The sequence below is a fragment of the Zootermopsis nevadensis genome, unplaced genomic scaffold, assembly GCF_977971745.1.
Source record: "Zootermopsis nevadensis isolate Lab colony 2312 unplaced genomic scaffold, Znev_1.0 Znev_ptg000020l, whole genome shotgun sequence".
In the NCBI taxonomy this organism is placed as follows: Eukaryota; Metazoa; Arthropoda; class Insecta; order Blattodea; family Termopsidae; genus Zootermopsis; species Zootermopsis nevadensis.
The window spans coordinates 9528712-9545093 of NW_028259152.1; the positions used below are offsets into that span (position 1 = coordinate 9528712).

Sequence of the window (16382 nt, forward strand, 5' to 3'; positions counted from 1 at the left end):
TTACATCTATTAAAAATTACTGCACGGAGTTAACCCAAACTTTACCTTAAAATAAGTTATTAATCATAAAAGAAACGCAGTGATGTCATGATTTTTAAGGTTTCTACAAACACATTACATAAATGAAATTCGAATTATACCCAAAATTTACAAGTAAAATAACATACATGCCTGAATATTTAAATTCAGTTGTAGGAAATATATTCGAATATAGCTGCTTTCTAGATTGTTACGCCTTGTTATGGAGGCAGTATTCAGCTCTGAAACGTCTATAAACGTCTATGAAACTATAAGGCGAAACAACCCAGAAGGCAGCCATATTCATTTCGCTGCCATAAGAACCTGAAAGGTACCCGATTGAATGAGATGCCATTAGGATACTATGAATATCAGGTTTGTTTGAGACTTATTGCGTAGGCCTATAATATTGTATATAACGACCTTAATACTACTACACTTATCTTTAACGAAAATTGTTCTATTCTCGGTAATACCCTTGTCAAATTTCCTTTAACAAACATACATGATGTCATGAGCCTCCTTTTCCTTATAAAAATGTATTATGATTTGTTAGATCTATATAGTAGACTACAAAATCCTTTCTACAGTGCGTTTACTGATAAGGTTGATCGATGCTGTCACTTCTAGACTCCCGGCTGGAACTGTTTGACTTACCGTCAAACGACACTAGGGTTTTCCGATGCGTGTCGAGTGTCAATTTGCATTCAACTTTATCAGTGAACGCTCTGTATAAAGAAACTGGGTTAAGATTAAACTTGTTTGTCGAAAACTGTTCTGTTGTCAAGAATATTAATGCGCTATTATCTCTGACAAATTAAAAATAACTACAGGAAATACGAGGAAAGTGGAGTACTCGCAAATGTCGTGGTGGTTTTAACGAGTTTAATGGAAATGTTACTTGACGACTAAAGAATAATGAGGGAACAGCGGATAGACAGTCTTCGTGTTGACCCCCTCCGCCCACACACACACACGCAGCAGACACAACGGCATAAATCTACTTTTCCTTAGAAAGAAAAATGGACCATAAATCACCTGTTAGGCAACCGAATAAATGTTTTCCAATGCTAGAAGCTCAGTTAATGCCTCGTGCCGTGCTGCCACACTGCAATGGCGATGGGCCGCTAATTCGTACAGACTAGCCTTCTGCGGCATGACTGATGACCGGGTTCGTTTCCCGGCAGAGATGTTTCTATTCGTCCCCGTGCCCAGGCTGCTAGCCAGTGGTTAGGCTTACAGTGGGCTTTCTCCAGGGGTGAGTGCGTGGAGGCTTGATTCCATTACTCCATACATCTTCGTGGCTTTGTGCCTGGGCCTTTGCCATGTTTTTCTACGAAAGATGTCATTTTAGAAAGAATAAAACATTTTAAATTTAAGTGGAAACATTTCTGTCTTAAATGGTTGTTTTAAAAGTTAGGTATTTTAAATATAAGTATGTCGACGAGTGAATGGAAGATAGAAAGGCAAATTTAAATTTTTTTTTCGGTCTCTTAATATTTATGAATGACAACAAGAGTATATGCATGGAAAGTTTGGCATATTTAGGAAGTTCAGGTCATATAAATACATTTTACAGTTTATATTTATTATGATATCTTTAATGTGTTTGTAAGCACGGACTACAGTCACAAAATTTATACTTCATTACTGATATTGTTTAAAAAGTATGAATTATAACATATGTGTGATTAATCAAAAGCTTTGAACAGTACGTAAGGCGTTTGAAGTTTCGACTGTTGTTATTTTTGACATATTTTTACAAAATATTTAAATTTGTCGCCTCTCACACGACTGAAAGTATTTACCTGTTAAAATACATAAAGTGAAAACTGAGTTTCTAGAAAGGAAAGGAATGAAAGTCTATTTGTGAAACAAATATTTTAAACTTACTTTTAGATGTGTCTTTAGGTGTGTCAGTTTATTCGCATGAAACAATTCTACAACTGGTGATGGGATTGTGATATCAATTCACGTTCTTTAAGAGTTTTGATTTTATTAAATTTTATTTTCAATTTAGCAGTATAAACTACCAACTTACATTATTCATTACAAAATATGATAAAATATACCTAAATATTTATACACGCTTTAAATGTTAAGCATAAACAATGTCCATTAACGAATAGTGAAATTTACAAAATGCCTTTCTGTTGAAAGTAAATTTATCCCATTACCTAAGTAGGATGTTTTAAAGGCGCGTAGGGGCGTAAGTTCAGAAATCCATGCATGTTGTATCTCAAATTATATGGTTCTTCCGCCATTTTACCCCCGGAGCACATACGATGGGTGGTTGGAGGGCCGCAGAGACGTTGGGGTCTGCCGGTAGTCGAATCGCTTTCCCCCAGTCCAATTTTAAATAGGTAAGTGGTATTTTTATAGCAGATAACATTTGTTACAGTTGAAGGTCAAATTATTGAATTCAAAATTTCGACGAAGCAGAGTACTTTGTTCACAAGAGCCCGTCGTTGACTCTGGTGCTGAGACAGTCTAATCCTGATCATGTTTTAATGTTGTCCGTCCGTCTACGTACATGATTCCCAAATCGTCCTTTGCTTTCAGGTTTCCGGCTTAAAATTTTGTTTGTATTTATTTTCATCCGTGTCTGCAACATGTTCTGCCCATCTTCTTCTTGTAGTCATCTGGATAATATTTGGTGAAAGATACAATTTATGAGGAAGTGGAGTTTTCTCTAACATCCTGTTATTTCTGACCCCACACCCCAATTTAAATATTCTTCTCTGTACTTTTCTTTTACAAAATTTGCTACATGATATGAAATACATATTACATTTAAGACATGAAACGTTTGCTTAAAACATATCTAGATTTTGTAAACATTTGACAAAATACAAAGGAAAATGTTTTCTTAATTGCTTACTTTTTCAATGAAAGATTTGTGTCTGCAGTAAATGAACGTGATAGCAAATTTGACATGCAAAGTAGCAAAGAGCAAATTTTCAAAGTGTGTTCTTCAGCTGAACTTTCTGACTTACAAGTCTGGTATTATTTTGGTTAACAAAGCCAGCAAATTTATTTGTTCCAGCCACACCCAAACATTAAATCTCAAATAATACTTGAGTTATTTATACACTGCCCTTTTACGGTGCAATGAATGATGTTGTTTGTTATTTTTTAAGATCAATTATAATTTTAATTGTTGAGAAACTATTAATTGTCAGACTCAATTGTGAAGAGGTGCCAGAAGAATTTACTTTCGCGTACGTTCTATAGCACAAGTTGTTCAGAGCAAAAGAGATTAATATTTCTTCCGAGATACTAAGTATATTGCATGCAGATAGAAAGTGTTAGGGTCAATTTGAAGTTAAATAATCTACATAAAAATACATTTAATCGTAGGTTATCGTCATGTATATTTCAGTGTAACGAAACGTGTACAGCATACAACTGTAAACTGTAACAGGAATGTAAAGATGTAAAATTGTTTATTAGACAAAATTTTGTGAAATTTTCGTGTTTGTCCGACAGTGGAAAACCCCAGCGTTGAGACACGGATGAAGTTTTGCAAGTAAGAGTATATTAGTGTGGGGTTTCGGGCCCAAACGTTGTTACCATACTTCGTATTCCTGAAAAAAAAAGTCGTCCCTTTGCAGATGGTGCTTTGTTGCGTGCGTGCGTGCACTGACTGGAACAACACATTGTAGAGGAAGCAGAGATTGCTCTACTTTCATAATAAGTAACATTTTTAATGTTAAAAATGCCAATTGTCTCTCGAGCGAACACGCTTTAGTGACATAAATGGTAACATTCTGTACCGCATCGTATTCCCCTTCTCCTATTTATTTTCTTCTTTTTCTCTCCCACTATATTCTGTATATAGACCTCATTTTCTTCTCTGTAATTTCCAGATTCTCTTCTGCCGTTCTCCTTTGTATACCATTCTCATTTTACTCATCTTTGGCCTTCTCCTTCTTGGCCCTCTTCCAAAGCAGTACGGACCCACCACTACGGTAACAGGAGACACCTCTGACAGTGTCGAATTGACTTAATACGAGGACGAAATACGTTCACAGCGGCAGTGGGAATTTCAGCTGTTGGAGCTGATAACGTGTGGAATATTACCTTCAAAAGCACCGCACACTTTCCGCTTTATTCAATGACATTGTATAACCAGCTCATATCCACGTCCGGTTTCCTGTACAGGTTTTAGATTTATGTTTTTTATATAGTCTTTCCAGAGAAATGTGGAAATGTTTTTAACCGTTCTTTCCCTATTTCACCATACAATTTACAGACTGACTGTTGATAATGAATGCCAGTGGCACACAGTCCTATCAAAAAACCCACAAGGAAGCGATTCGATTTCCACACGAAAGCTGACAAAAACTGATATGTACGACATAGTCACAATGGCACAGGTTTCATTAGGAGACTTGCAGATCCCGGCGTCGTTAAACATGTTTAATTCCTTATTTTCTCTTTTCTTCCTGGTATTTTCTTGCCCCAATCTTATAGTCTTAGATTATTTTTCGAGTTAGTTTTGTCTGTAGCATGAAACGAGAACCAAGCCAAAGAAAAAGAAACCACCAATCACAAATATATACTTGGAAATAAAAGGAATCAAATTATATCTGTAAACCACAAAATAAAAAAAAATACAACAGAATCAGAGCGAGAATTTTCTAAATTATCAAGTCAAGCGGTAGGGAGCCTTGGAAGTGTCATCGGCTTCACACGACAGAAGAGTACAAGGAAATGCTGTCGGAAAGCAATGTTCCGCGCGGGATTCGAACTAACAAATTCCGGTGTTCGAGCAGTTAAATACCGAAGGGCAAACGAGATCAGCCACGGAGTTCACACCACACGCTCGAAATAATCAATTTACAGGTCGCGCTCAAGTGGCCCAGATGGTTGAAGAAACAGGTCCGCGTGTGAGGGGAACTTCTGAAAATGGATTTTTGCGTTGTCACGTGTGCGGTCTCGTACTGAAGACACCGGTAAGCGTTACACGTGTACACTTAACAGGTTAGCTCAAGCGGTGCTCGGTAAGGAGTTCGAATCTACTTTGTCGGTTTCCTTGAACCGTTTAGACCAGTGGTACGCGAAGACATCTTAGGGGGTACGTGAAATTTAAATATATATATATATATATATATATATATTATTTTATGATAAACACTGAATAATCAGTAATGTAATTGATTTAATTTATTTTAGATGTAGATTATATACTATGTATAACTTGAATTATACACCAACAACTTTGGGGGTACAAAGTTGAAGAGAAATTATATCTGGGGGTACGCGAACAAAAAAGGTTGAATACCACTGGTTTAGACAAATGCTGGATTCACTCGCCTTTTGTGTAATAATTTAATATTTCCTATTCAAAGTTTTACTCAGATCCATAACTCTTGTCTTACAGTCACATGAGGTGTGCGACAGCCTTGTTCGAGCAACGAACTCCTATACTGTCGCTCTCAACTTAGAGGCTTCATCTCTGACACCTAAATTTGTATAGCTTTATTTACTTTTGTGTGTATAGAACCATTGTAACCGGCAGGCAGACTACATTTTATGAACGAATCACAGTTAGAGACGTAAGTTTATTTTCTTAGACATTATTATAAAGGAAACATCGAAGTTATTTGGAGCATGTGGCCAGTGTTTCTAAGTGATATAGCTTATATGCTCATAGCATGAAGAACTTTAAATAAACAAGAGATTAAACCCAGAATTCTATACTTAATTTAACTTAATATACGTAAATTGTGGTAATAGTATTTTCTGCATACAAGATGTGGTTATTATTCTGTATTGAGTCGGTCGCTGGACGGTACATTGTGAAACAAAAATGATGTGTTTCATCCTTACACGACTTTATCGCACCTTGTAACAGAACATTGTCAATATTTCTGCAGTTACTTTAGAAAAATTTAAAATCTCGAACCCAGAGTTATGTCCCGTTTGCTTCCCACAAGCAGCATACCACTGGTAAAGACCCTTGATGTATAACTTTTACTAAAATGGGTCTTAAAATAGTACAATTGAAATTAAATCAAACTAGATAAATAAAATTTATTGTTAATAAGATCTTCTCGGACTATCAGCCATGTCTGATGATTAAAACTTTCCGACTTTTCGAGGACCATCTCTCTCTTCATCCTCAGGGCTGCAAGTTTTAATCATCTGACACTGCTGATGGCCCGAGAAGATTTTACTAATAACAGCCACCATAAAGTCTTCATATTATGCAACATTTAGTGTTGCCTACAACAAGAGTTTGATCGAAATCTATAAAGTTTGGATCGTATTATAAGTGTGAAGATGATGAAAGAGTAGTGTTTTTTTTTTTGAGTTCTTTCAAACGCACTTAAGAACGGATGAAAAACTTTACTGGACATAATTCGCGACATGTTCAAAGGAACTGGAGCCAAAGCAGCAGTAATGAGGCTTAAGCGGGTAATGAAGTCCTCTGCGAAATGAGTGCGTTCTTGTAGCCGTAAAGAAACAGGTGATGACGACTGAGTGTGTATTCCAGTTTATTTTGGCTGATCTGATTCATCTCCCTCGATGCTTTGAACACTTTGCCTTTCCAAACACACAAACGGAACGTGATGCTCGCCAACGTGTTATTAACTCAGACATCATCTTCTTCATAACCGAAATAAAACCCTCCATTTCACTTAATCATATACGACGTGTGTTTCCAACGAACGGTCTTACAAGAATTACTATCATATTCATTTTTGCATTATTTAACAACGTTTTTTCAGAATCTCAGACTGTAATAACGTCGAAAGGAGGAATTGTTAATTAATTTAAAAGGGTATGGAAGATAGTTGTGTTCTAATTTAACGTACTATCGTAGTATTTGTTTTGAGTAGCTGAGGACATCCGGTCCCTGGACCTAGATTTAAACACGCGGAATCCCAATTACGAAGCTGACTGTAACGTTCAGTTTCGTTCCAATGTTATTGAATGAAAGTAAGACATTTTGTAAATACTTACTATTCATTTCAAAATCTTTGACCACTCTGTTTGCTTTCCAAAAGCGCATAAGATAAATATTATACCCATAAATTTTTCTCATCTTTTGTATGACTGTGAAGCATTGTCCTTTCGTTAAAGAAAATTAATTACAAATATTTTGCTAAAGTAAATTATGAACAGAAATAGGCAATTTAGGTATAGGGTTGTAATTATTAATTTATAACAAGATTGTAATAATGCACTCTTTTCGGAGTACACTGAAATTTCATAGTAGGGTAACCAAGGGATAACAAGAGCAACAATGGTATCCAAGGTCACTCGCAATAATGCGGTACAAGGTCATTGTTGTAACAACGTGATCTAAGGTAATTTTTTGCAATAATATGCAAAAGACACCTAATAATGCTAACTATATGGAAAAAATATTTTTTTGGTTACTGTTTATGGTCTACGAATTGTATTATTCCACCAGATTCAAAGAACTTTAATTAAATTTCAGAACTGTTTTGTTGCACCCGACAGTGGACCTCCTTGAGGTATACCCAGGCCTACATGAACAAAAAGCAAATTAACCAGAACGAATTTCAATTTATTTCTTGTAAGTGTAAAATTATTAGGGTTGTCAACAAGTTCATTCGAACAGTGGACTACTTCCAAAATCAGTTGGACTGGGCCCAATAGAGAACCAAAATAATTAAATGAAACTAGATTAATAAGTTCTCAAACACATTATTTTTAAAATATAACATCATGAATCCAAGGACGAATTTAACTTCATGGTACAGTGTCGTTCTTCAAAATTTAGTAGTTACTTGTTTGGTCAAAGAAATCCTATGTTTTATGGTAACCGTAGATTCATTGTCGCGTTAACCTAACCTCGGTACTGTACTTTATTCTAATCCAGTTCCATCCTGCCCATATTCTCCCACCTTATTTCTTCAAGTACAGTCTTTATAATTTTGTCCCATTTAGAAGCACGTCTCAGTCTTGGCCCCTTTCAGTAACACTTTCGACTGATTTGTCTGTAGGGCCGACATGCGCTTCTCACAACCCTTGTCTTGTCATCTTCTTTGTTGGACCATCGACGGACATGCGGGCCACCCTATGCCCAAAGTTGTATAATGCACTTTTCTTTTTTCGGCGCTATTTCAATATTAATGATGGCTGTGAGGGCCGGCAGCTGCAAGCATATGGAGCCCCCTTCACATGACCACTACTGTGTTCATTGTTATAGTTTCGCGGCCGTAATCATCAGAGCAACAGTGGTTCAAGTGACGTTAAAGGTTAAACGGAGGAAAGAGAACGGAAAATAGGAAGTAGACAAACTAAAGAAGGAATAAATATAAAAATAAAGAACAATAACAAGAAATAGGTAGCTGAAATGGGAATGAAAAGTAAAAAGAAATACAAAATGAAGGAACAAAAAGGGAAAGCGAAAGAAAGTAAATAAAAGAAACAGAGCACTAAAGAAAGGATAGGCAAGTAACTAAGTAAATAAATAGAGACACAAAGCGGAACAGCCTATAGACCTACGAGTCCTCAGTTAAATAAAATCTTCACCCAGCGGATAAACGCACGTGACCCTGATAATATGATAAGGTCGATCATAATTTTTGCTTAGCCTCCAGTGAATGCCGTTATCCTACATACACCATGTCCGTTTTATCACGCGTATCACCAGGTTCATAATCCATGCACCGACTGGACTCAGCACAACTTCAGCTACTACAGTGTCATAAAAGGGGCTGAATTTTATCAAACTTCATCCATCCTGTTGAAGGGTGAAGTATAACCCTTTCCATAATTTTATCTTTTTACTGAAACTTGGCTTCTGATCCTAAGAGAAGAGCGTTTCAGAACAGAGTAGAGGCGGGATATTTGGGTCTAAGAGAGAATATGACAAGAAATGAAGAAACTAAACAACGAGGAGTTTAATATATTTTACTCTTCCGAAATATTATTTGGATGATCAAGTAATGAATAAATAAATAGTTCGGTCGTATAGTACGAATCGGAAAGACGAAAAGAAAATATACTATTTGGTAGGTATAAGAATAGAGGAAAATATGATATTAAAACGGGTGTTAAGCAAGGAGGCTCTCAGGATATGAACGGGATTCATTTGGTTCAAGTTAGAGTCCAGCAATGAATTCTTTTGAACACAACAACTAACCTTAATCAAAATGGGGGGGGGGGGGGAATTGGAACTGACCGGTTAACTTCTCAAGAAAGGCTGATTATTGAAATAATCTGCTTCATCATGGTGTACCTATATGCCGCTACTGCGTGGAGCGGCTAGCATTGTTTAAAGTTTTCAAGCTGGAGAAAAAGTGAAGGCGTTTATTTTCAGTATAAACTCGCTACTGCGTGGAGCGACACAGGGCGACGACAAATCATCAGTCCAGATTCAATGTAGCTGTGTTTCTGTGTAGGACGTGTTAACAAAGCTGTAAAAGTTTCTAGGTTAACGAGTAAAAGTAGTAATTATCAAAGAAAAGTTTCATCAACCCTTTGTTCCGAAACTCGTCTAAACGATATTGAAATATTCAGGCCGTACCGCAAAGAAAATAACACTTCACCATTACAAATATCGGTTGCTTAATGCTTTTTTAAGAAATTAATTGATGTTTACTCTGAGAATCATATGGAATCTTTAATTACGATCTGCAGACAAAATCCAATAGTTACTCAGCGTTCAAACATATGGTACATATAATTACCATCCGGCATTACAAGTTTAATTAACTCAGCTATGTGGGACGGAAACGTAAATTAAGAAATGTAACGAGAAATATCATTAACCGTTTTATGGTCATGTAATTTTGATCAGGGCTGTGGAGTCGGTACTAAAATCTCCGACTCCGACTCCGACTCATTCATAAAAGCTCAATATGTATTAATAAGGGTAAACCTACTAAAATGGTATATGGCACCATAAGAGATTTCATCACCACCACGTGAATCATCAGCCTACTTTTTAGACTTATAACCTATATTTAAATATATACGTCTAATGCTTATTGCAGAAATCGGTTGATTTGTAGGCAGTTTGTATTCTTAAGGTACCGGAGCCAAAGTTACAAAGCATTATTCCCACACCATGTGACTCAACGCGTCGTTAAATCTCTCGAAGCGTGAGGCCACCGGCGGCTAACACGGTATAGAAATTGTTCATAAGATTTTATATCGAGGTCGGAGTCGGTACATTTTTACCGACTCCACCTAAAATTGCTTCCGACTCTGACTCCGACTCCATAGCCCTGATTTTGATTCTGGGTTTATGTGAGAAAGAACCTTACCGTCAAAATCAGCAAAATGAAGAGAGAAAACTGAAAATTATGTTCTGATTATTAAAGCCTGGTATAGATCCTACATATCTATCTAAATGAATTTCAGATTTCTGATATGGATCATAATTACATATACCTACGTAGATGCATGGGGCATGTACTGTGTAACATTTTTTATTTGGTAGTATCTTGTTAGACGGAAATATATCTGCAATTTAGACTTGTTCACGTCCCTTCCGATTGCACTATGTGAAGGTTTGCTCAGTGTATCGTTATTAAATGATTATCATCACCATTAATCATTATGTTCGTTGCCATTATCCATATCTGGAAGCCATCTACACCACCCGTAACCTGAGGCCGCGTTAAGCAGTTGTGACCAAGAACCACATAACCGGGACTATAACTGAGCAGGTTAGTTCAGCACTAACGTTTCAGATTATATTCTTCGAAATTCGGCTGCGCCACCAATGTTCTTTAATTTGTTGTTGTGATTTCTATCATTTCATACGTATTATGGGAAAATTTCTCGAAGTAGGCCACGACAAATTCCTAGCGCAATTAACTCTACTTATTCATCCTCTCGGTTTATTATACACCAAATAAACTGTAACCTTGAACATGGATTATGTTCTGTACTGCCGAAAGATTTAATTAATATATTGTTCTGATTTATATTGGTTTGTGTGCAGGTGATAATGGCAGATCGTCCCGCGGCTGAGAGGGCGTGTAAGGAACCAAACCCAATCATTGATGGCCGAAAAGCAAACGTGAACCTGGCGATCCTAGGAGCTAAACCACGCGGAAACATACAGCCAGGTAAGTGCAGCGGAAGGTGACCTCCGAGGACTCAAGCAGAGGAAGACTATAGCCCACCTTGTACACGCATTCATCTTTAAATTTTTTTGTCTTCTTTTACTTTTCCTCGTTCTAACATTTCCCTTTTTATTAAATACATTATCTTGAATACATTTCTTTCGTCACGTTACTTATTTTTTCAGATTTTTTATCATATATTATCATTCAGCGCTCCAACATTGAGATTTAGGGTTTTGACGCAGGTCGGGACATGGATGTAAATTACACCCTTATTTTTTTGTAGTTTATTGTCGTGTGTAGGCAAAGGCCTATCAGTCCGCCAACTTCCCGTCCGGTATGTACCGCGAACTGCCACAATTCGATGTTTTGAAAAGCGTTCTGAATCGAAATAGGACAGAGTCAAATTCGTGATAAGAAGATGGCTGTCTTTTGGTTTGTAGCGCTGCGGATACCTCAAATTCTACTAAATTCGTCACAGTTAAAGAAAAAAAAGTGTGAGTTCAAATTCATGTTATTTTGTAGATGGTCAGGTTTATTGTTTTAAATTGTTTACAAGGCCACGAAGCAAAAAAAAGATTTTTGGAAGTTGTTTTAATTTAAACTGCTGCTTTCATTTTCCGTTGACGATTATTAAATAAAACACTGCACTGCCTTTCAGTGTTTCTTTCCCTCGGGAACAGTACGTAATGTTCCGTTTCATTTGGGTTTGAATACAATAAGAATTGAAATGATTGTCAGATTGCGTTTATGAGATAGAAATGAAAGGACATAAAACATTTAAACCATATATGGCAATAAAATAGTTTTAGGTACATAAACGAAATTTTCGTCCCTTACTTTGATATATTACCTTGTCCATGTATGAGCCGGGATAGCTCAGTCAGTATATTGACTAGCTACGGGTTGGACGACCGGGGTTCGATCCCCGACGGGTGCAGAGGATTTTTCCTCTAGCCTCTGCGTCCAGACCGGCTCTGGGGCCCACCCAGCCTCCTCTACAATGGGTACCGGGGTCCTTTCCCGGGGGTAAAGCCGGCCGGGGCGTGACGCTGACCACTCACCTCCATCTAGTGCCGAGGTCAAGGAAGAGAGGAGCCATACCTCCACTCACCCCAAACGCCTACATGGCGTGTAGTGGGACAAACTTTACTTTACTTTTACTTACCTTGTCCATGTGCTAAGTGTTGCTCGCCACTTTGTAACCCCCGCTGTCACAACCCACACTTCAATCTGCATTGCATAGCCTCAACACAACGAAAGTGACACACTAACTTCAAGGAGTAGAGTCTTTCTTGAGACGGTGATAGTCGCCTAGCTGCCTAACAAATTACTCGGCTTCTATGAAACGACGGAGTGCAATGAATTTTGTTCACCCAGGGCTCCATTTTCCCTAAGCGTCTGTGAAGAGCATAAGATACACTTATATTTTTAAAGAAATATTAAAATTCCATTACAATTTTTTTTTTCACTTGCGCATTTTGAAAAAATCTAAAATCAGCTAGTTCAGTTGCAATAATGCCAAAATCGGTATTTCTTCATAATAAATTACTTTATTAATTATATTGTGATATATTTGCATTGACGTTTCTACAATATTCCTTTAATAAGTTCTTTAAATATCGTCATGTCTTAGACGTATAATTCGATTTTTCTCGAAATTCATATTATTTTAATTGATCCTTCCACCTCCCGGTCGGATGTCCAGTGATTGTCTTTTTTCTTTGTGACGCCATAATGTAGTAGATCGTAAAGTATTCACTCTTCATCGCTTCTACTGACAAGTTGTAACCAGTTTCTTCATCATGCTTGTAATTTTTTTATTAAGTCTAGATATTGCAAGGTCTCTTATATCCTTGTATTTTTGTCAACTGCACGACTGATATTCTGTTCCCTATAATTTTTCTATTCTCCACAACGCTCAGGCCTCCTGTTCAATCGTTACAGGGGTTTCTTTCCTCGGGGGTAAAACATCCGGGGGGGGGGGGGTTAAGCTACCTACTACCTCCATGTGGTGTAGAGATTTAGAATGCGCTCTCATACGTCTGCATGGCATAAGGAACAGCTTTTGTTTATTACTCTCAAGAATGTAATTTTCGCCAGTTTCAAGTACAGGTTACAGTCAACAACGTGGATTGATCACGAACAGCGAAGAGCTGAAATCTTCTTATATCATTACTAATCTGCTAATGTTAATACAGTTTGTATACATATGACGTGTTATAAGAGTGACTTTAACCTTGACAGAAAAGTTCATAAACTAAATATTCTGGTTTCATGTCTGATACCAAAGATCTCTTCGTCTGTAATGTATTCCGTTGTCGGGTTGCATTTATGTTTAATAGTTTACTGACCAAAACAATAGTGGATCAAGAAGAGAAAGAGAGATGGAACCGAATAAAAATATGAGTTTTTAAGTGTTGATCACCAGTTTTTAGTGGATATGAGTGTACACATCGTGGGCATTTGTCGGGGATGTCAGTCCATACGACATCCTCAACTCCCCCAACAGGTACCAGGAAATAACCATTAATAACCACGCAGTTTGTTGCGGTTATAAACGTAGCGTGCAATGAAGCCTTCAAAACGCACCACCTCCATCAGCACCAACACAAAGTAACCCGTCACCTTACGCCCATCAATACCTAACACGCTAAGTGCAAAGTATAAACCAAAGATATCTGTCTTCTGGGTTGTTGCGCCATGTAACATGATAGATGTCCACCAACGCCCTGATAACAGAGGCACCACGGACCTCTGAAACGTTGGTGGACTTCTACCAGACTATACGGCGTAACAACCCAGAAGTATTCAGACTCACCGCTGTGAAAACCTCAAATTTTACAAGGTATAAGCCATCAGTTCTGTTAACTGATATCGACAATTCAGATTCCCATCGAAATTATTACATTTTAAAGCAGTGCTTCTAGATCACAAGACGCAGGACCGAATAGTTTTATTTACAAGTTATGCATAAAGTAACACACGCAAAGTACAATGCTTCAAGGAGGTACGCTCTATAACGAGCGAGCATATCTGCACGCATTGGTAACCTCGGAAACTTGTGGCAGTGAGTGGTTTGATTCATGATATTCCATGAACTGGTCTGAACTGAATCAGAATCGGTTTCCGGTTTCAAATACAGGTTACACTAAGCAACACGTGGGAGTGAGTGGTTTGAACTAACTCAGGATCGGGTTACAGTAGCAAATACAGGTGTTGGATGTGATGAAGCTTTTGTTTTCAGCAACACTAGGTAATACGTTTGTTTGGTAATTGATTTGAAATCGACTCAGCGTCCCAGGTATCCTGGAACTGGCAACGTGTTCTGAAAATTAAATCTTGCCTTACAGAATAAATACATCAAGAGCTACTGGCCTGTAATTTTGATTCTGCCATTTTTTCAAAAGAAATGCGCTGGTTATACAAATTAATTTACGTTATTTTGGAATTAGGTAGTGGCATTTCCTCCACACCGATTTTAGTGGTTACAATGCCACGATACGTTTTATCTTAAATAAGATGTTGGCTGTGCCTTCGCATTAGACAAAACGCACAATAATTATGACTTAGACTGTTATTTTATTTCGATAATATGCGTTTTAACAATTTGGACCGTTTTTTTTTTATTTGACGAGACAACATTTTAGAAAAAAAGGTGCAGTGCGTAGTTGTAACATATGTTTTATGACCCTCGTGGCCAAAGTCAGACTCAAATCGGATCAGTCTCGTTGCCGCAGCATCTGCAAACTGACACGTAGGGGAAAGTGACAGCTTGCCGGCACACAGACATATGTGAGGGTTAACGTCTGTGTCACTTCACTCCAACACCTCCACATCTGGTCTTTGCGACGGTACATTCCAGTTGCTTATATATGCAGGTACAGAGCCATCAACAAACGTATTCAAAGTGCAATAAAAGTCAGTTCTCACATAAATACGGTTAATTTGAAAGATCTAAGTATTTCGTCAACAACACTGGTAATGATATTCCATGGAACTTCCTTTACGTGCTCGACTTTTTATTATATATTCAGAATAAAATCAGGATCATAATCCAAGTCATGTTTTGACTCTTGATACTTTGTTGAAATCTCTCCGTATAGTGGACCAGAGACATTCATGTTTAAGTAGGATATTTTAAATAGTTTCTTTATAAACCCTTTTAGAGCTTTATAAACTAGTTATTTCGTTCACAGTGTACAAGGAGACAAATATTAAGATAATTACTTGTTAGCGTGGTCTATTTAAGATTCCAAATAACTACTCCTTCTAGGTTTTTAATAGCACGAAGTAACTAAGTAAATAACTCCATAAAATAGATTATTTTCTTAAAAATATTTATAGTTGTTTATATCACATATTAAATATCTCGCTAAAAAGTGTAATAAAATTTATAGTATGCAATGTTTCATTAATTTGAAATCAATCACTTTACTACTAGTTATTCTTAACACTTTTGATTTGTAATTAATGTAATGGACCAATTTTGATATTGCCAATAATTCTATTCATATATCTCAGTAGTAGTATTTTCTTTTGAGGTGATCCACCCAAAATTTTGTATACATTATTTGTTTTCTTACGTCCGCTACGCGTATTATGCTCAACTCATTCCACTTGAAAATCATAAAGTCTTACGTCGCATTTCCCGAGAAATCATCGTCATAATTATCACCGACGTTTTCCTTTTCAGCATTAGACGTACCGAGAGCAGTTTCGATCTTCATAAAACAGGGTCCTTGCATCCTGTTAAAGATCATTCTTCATTCATAGCCCCCTTCCTTTTTGTGTGACAGTAAAATCATAAAAACAGGACTATACATAATGTTATTTCCAAAAAAAATATATATATTTGCTATTTTGTAAAAGATTATTGCATTGGTGCACATATGTTTCCAAAATGTTTGTATTAACAACATAGAACGAACAGCGTACAAGGTTTTACATATTTTTTTGTATATTCTCGGTATGTTGGCAGAACAGGGACCTAAAGTACTAATATAAAATCGATTGTTGTCAGGAGAAATTGTAGATGTGCCAAATTTGTTTAATTCCTCTTTAAATAATTTAAAACGAATTCGGCGATTTCTTTCATTTCTATGTCTCATGCCTCATAATTCGTGCGCACAGACACGCATATTCTAAAATGAGGAAGAAAACCATCACTTCTGTTACAACAAAACTGAAAACAGTTTAATTTTCTTATGTATAATTAAAACTGACAAATAACTTTACTTCGCGTGTCGGGTAATAAATTAGAAATGGAATATGAAAAGATAATAGAAAAATTGGAAAAATTAT

The 16382-nt window shown here is 36.9% G+C and overlaps 1 protein-coding gene and 1 long non-coding RNA gene across 6 annotated transcripts in view; one reads left to right on the top strand and one right to left on the bottom strand.

The window, feature by feature from the left end:
- The window catches only part of LOC147873284 (uncharacterized), a 125526-nt gene that overhangs the window by 51470 nt on the left and 57674 nt on the right, over positions 1–16382 (bottom strand). The window lies entirely within an intron of this gene.
- LOC110827556 (RNA-binding protein 24-like) overlaps positions 1–16382 on the top strand; it is a 130412-nt gene that overhangs the window by 6927 nt on the left and 107103 nt on the right. For all 5 annotated transcript variants that reach the window (XR_002542391.2, XR_015535893.1, XR_002542392.2 and 2 more), the window contains exon 2: positions 10955–11081. Coding sequence is in view for 1 of the 5 variants with exons in the window: in XM_087351703.1 (XP_087207829.1) it covers positions 10955–11081 (127 nt within the window). In the remaining 4 variants the exon portion in view is untranslated. The remainder of the gene's footprint in view (positions 1–10954; positions 11082–16382) is intronic.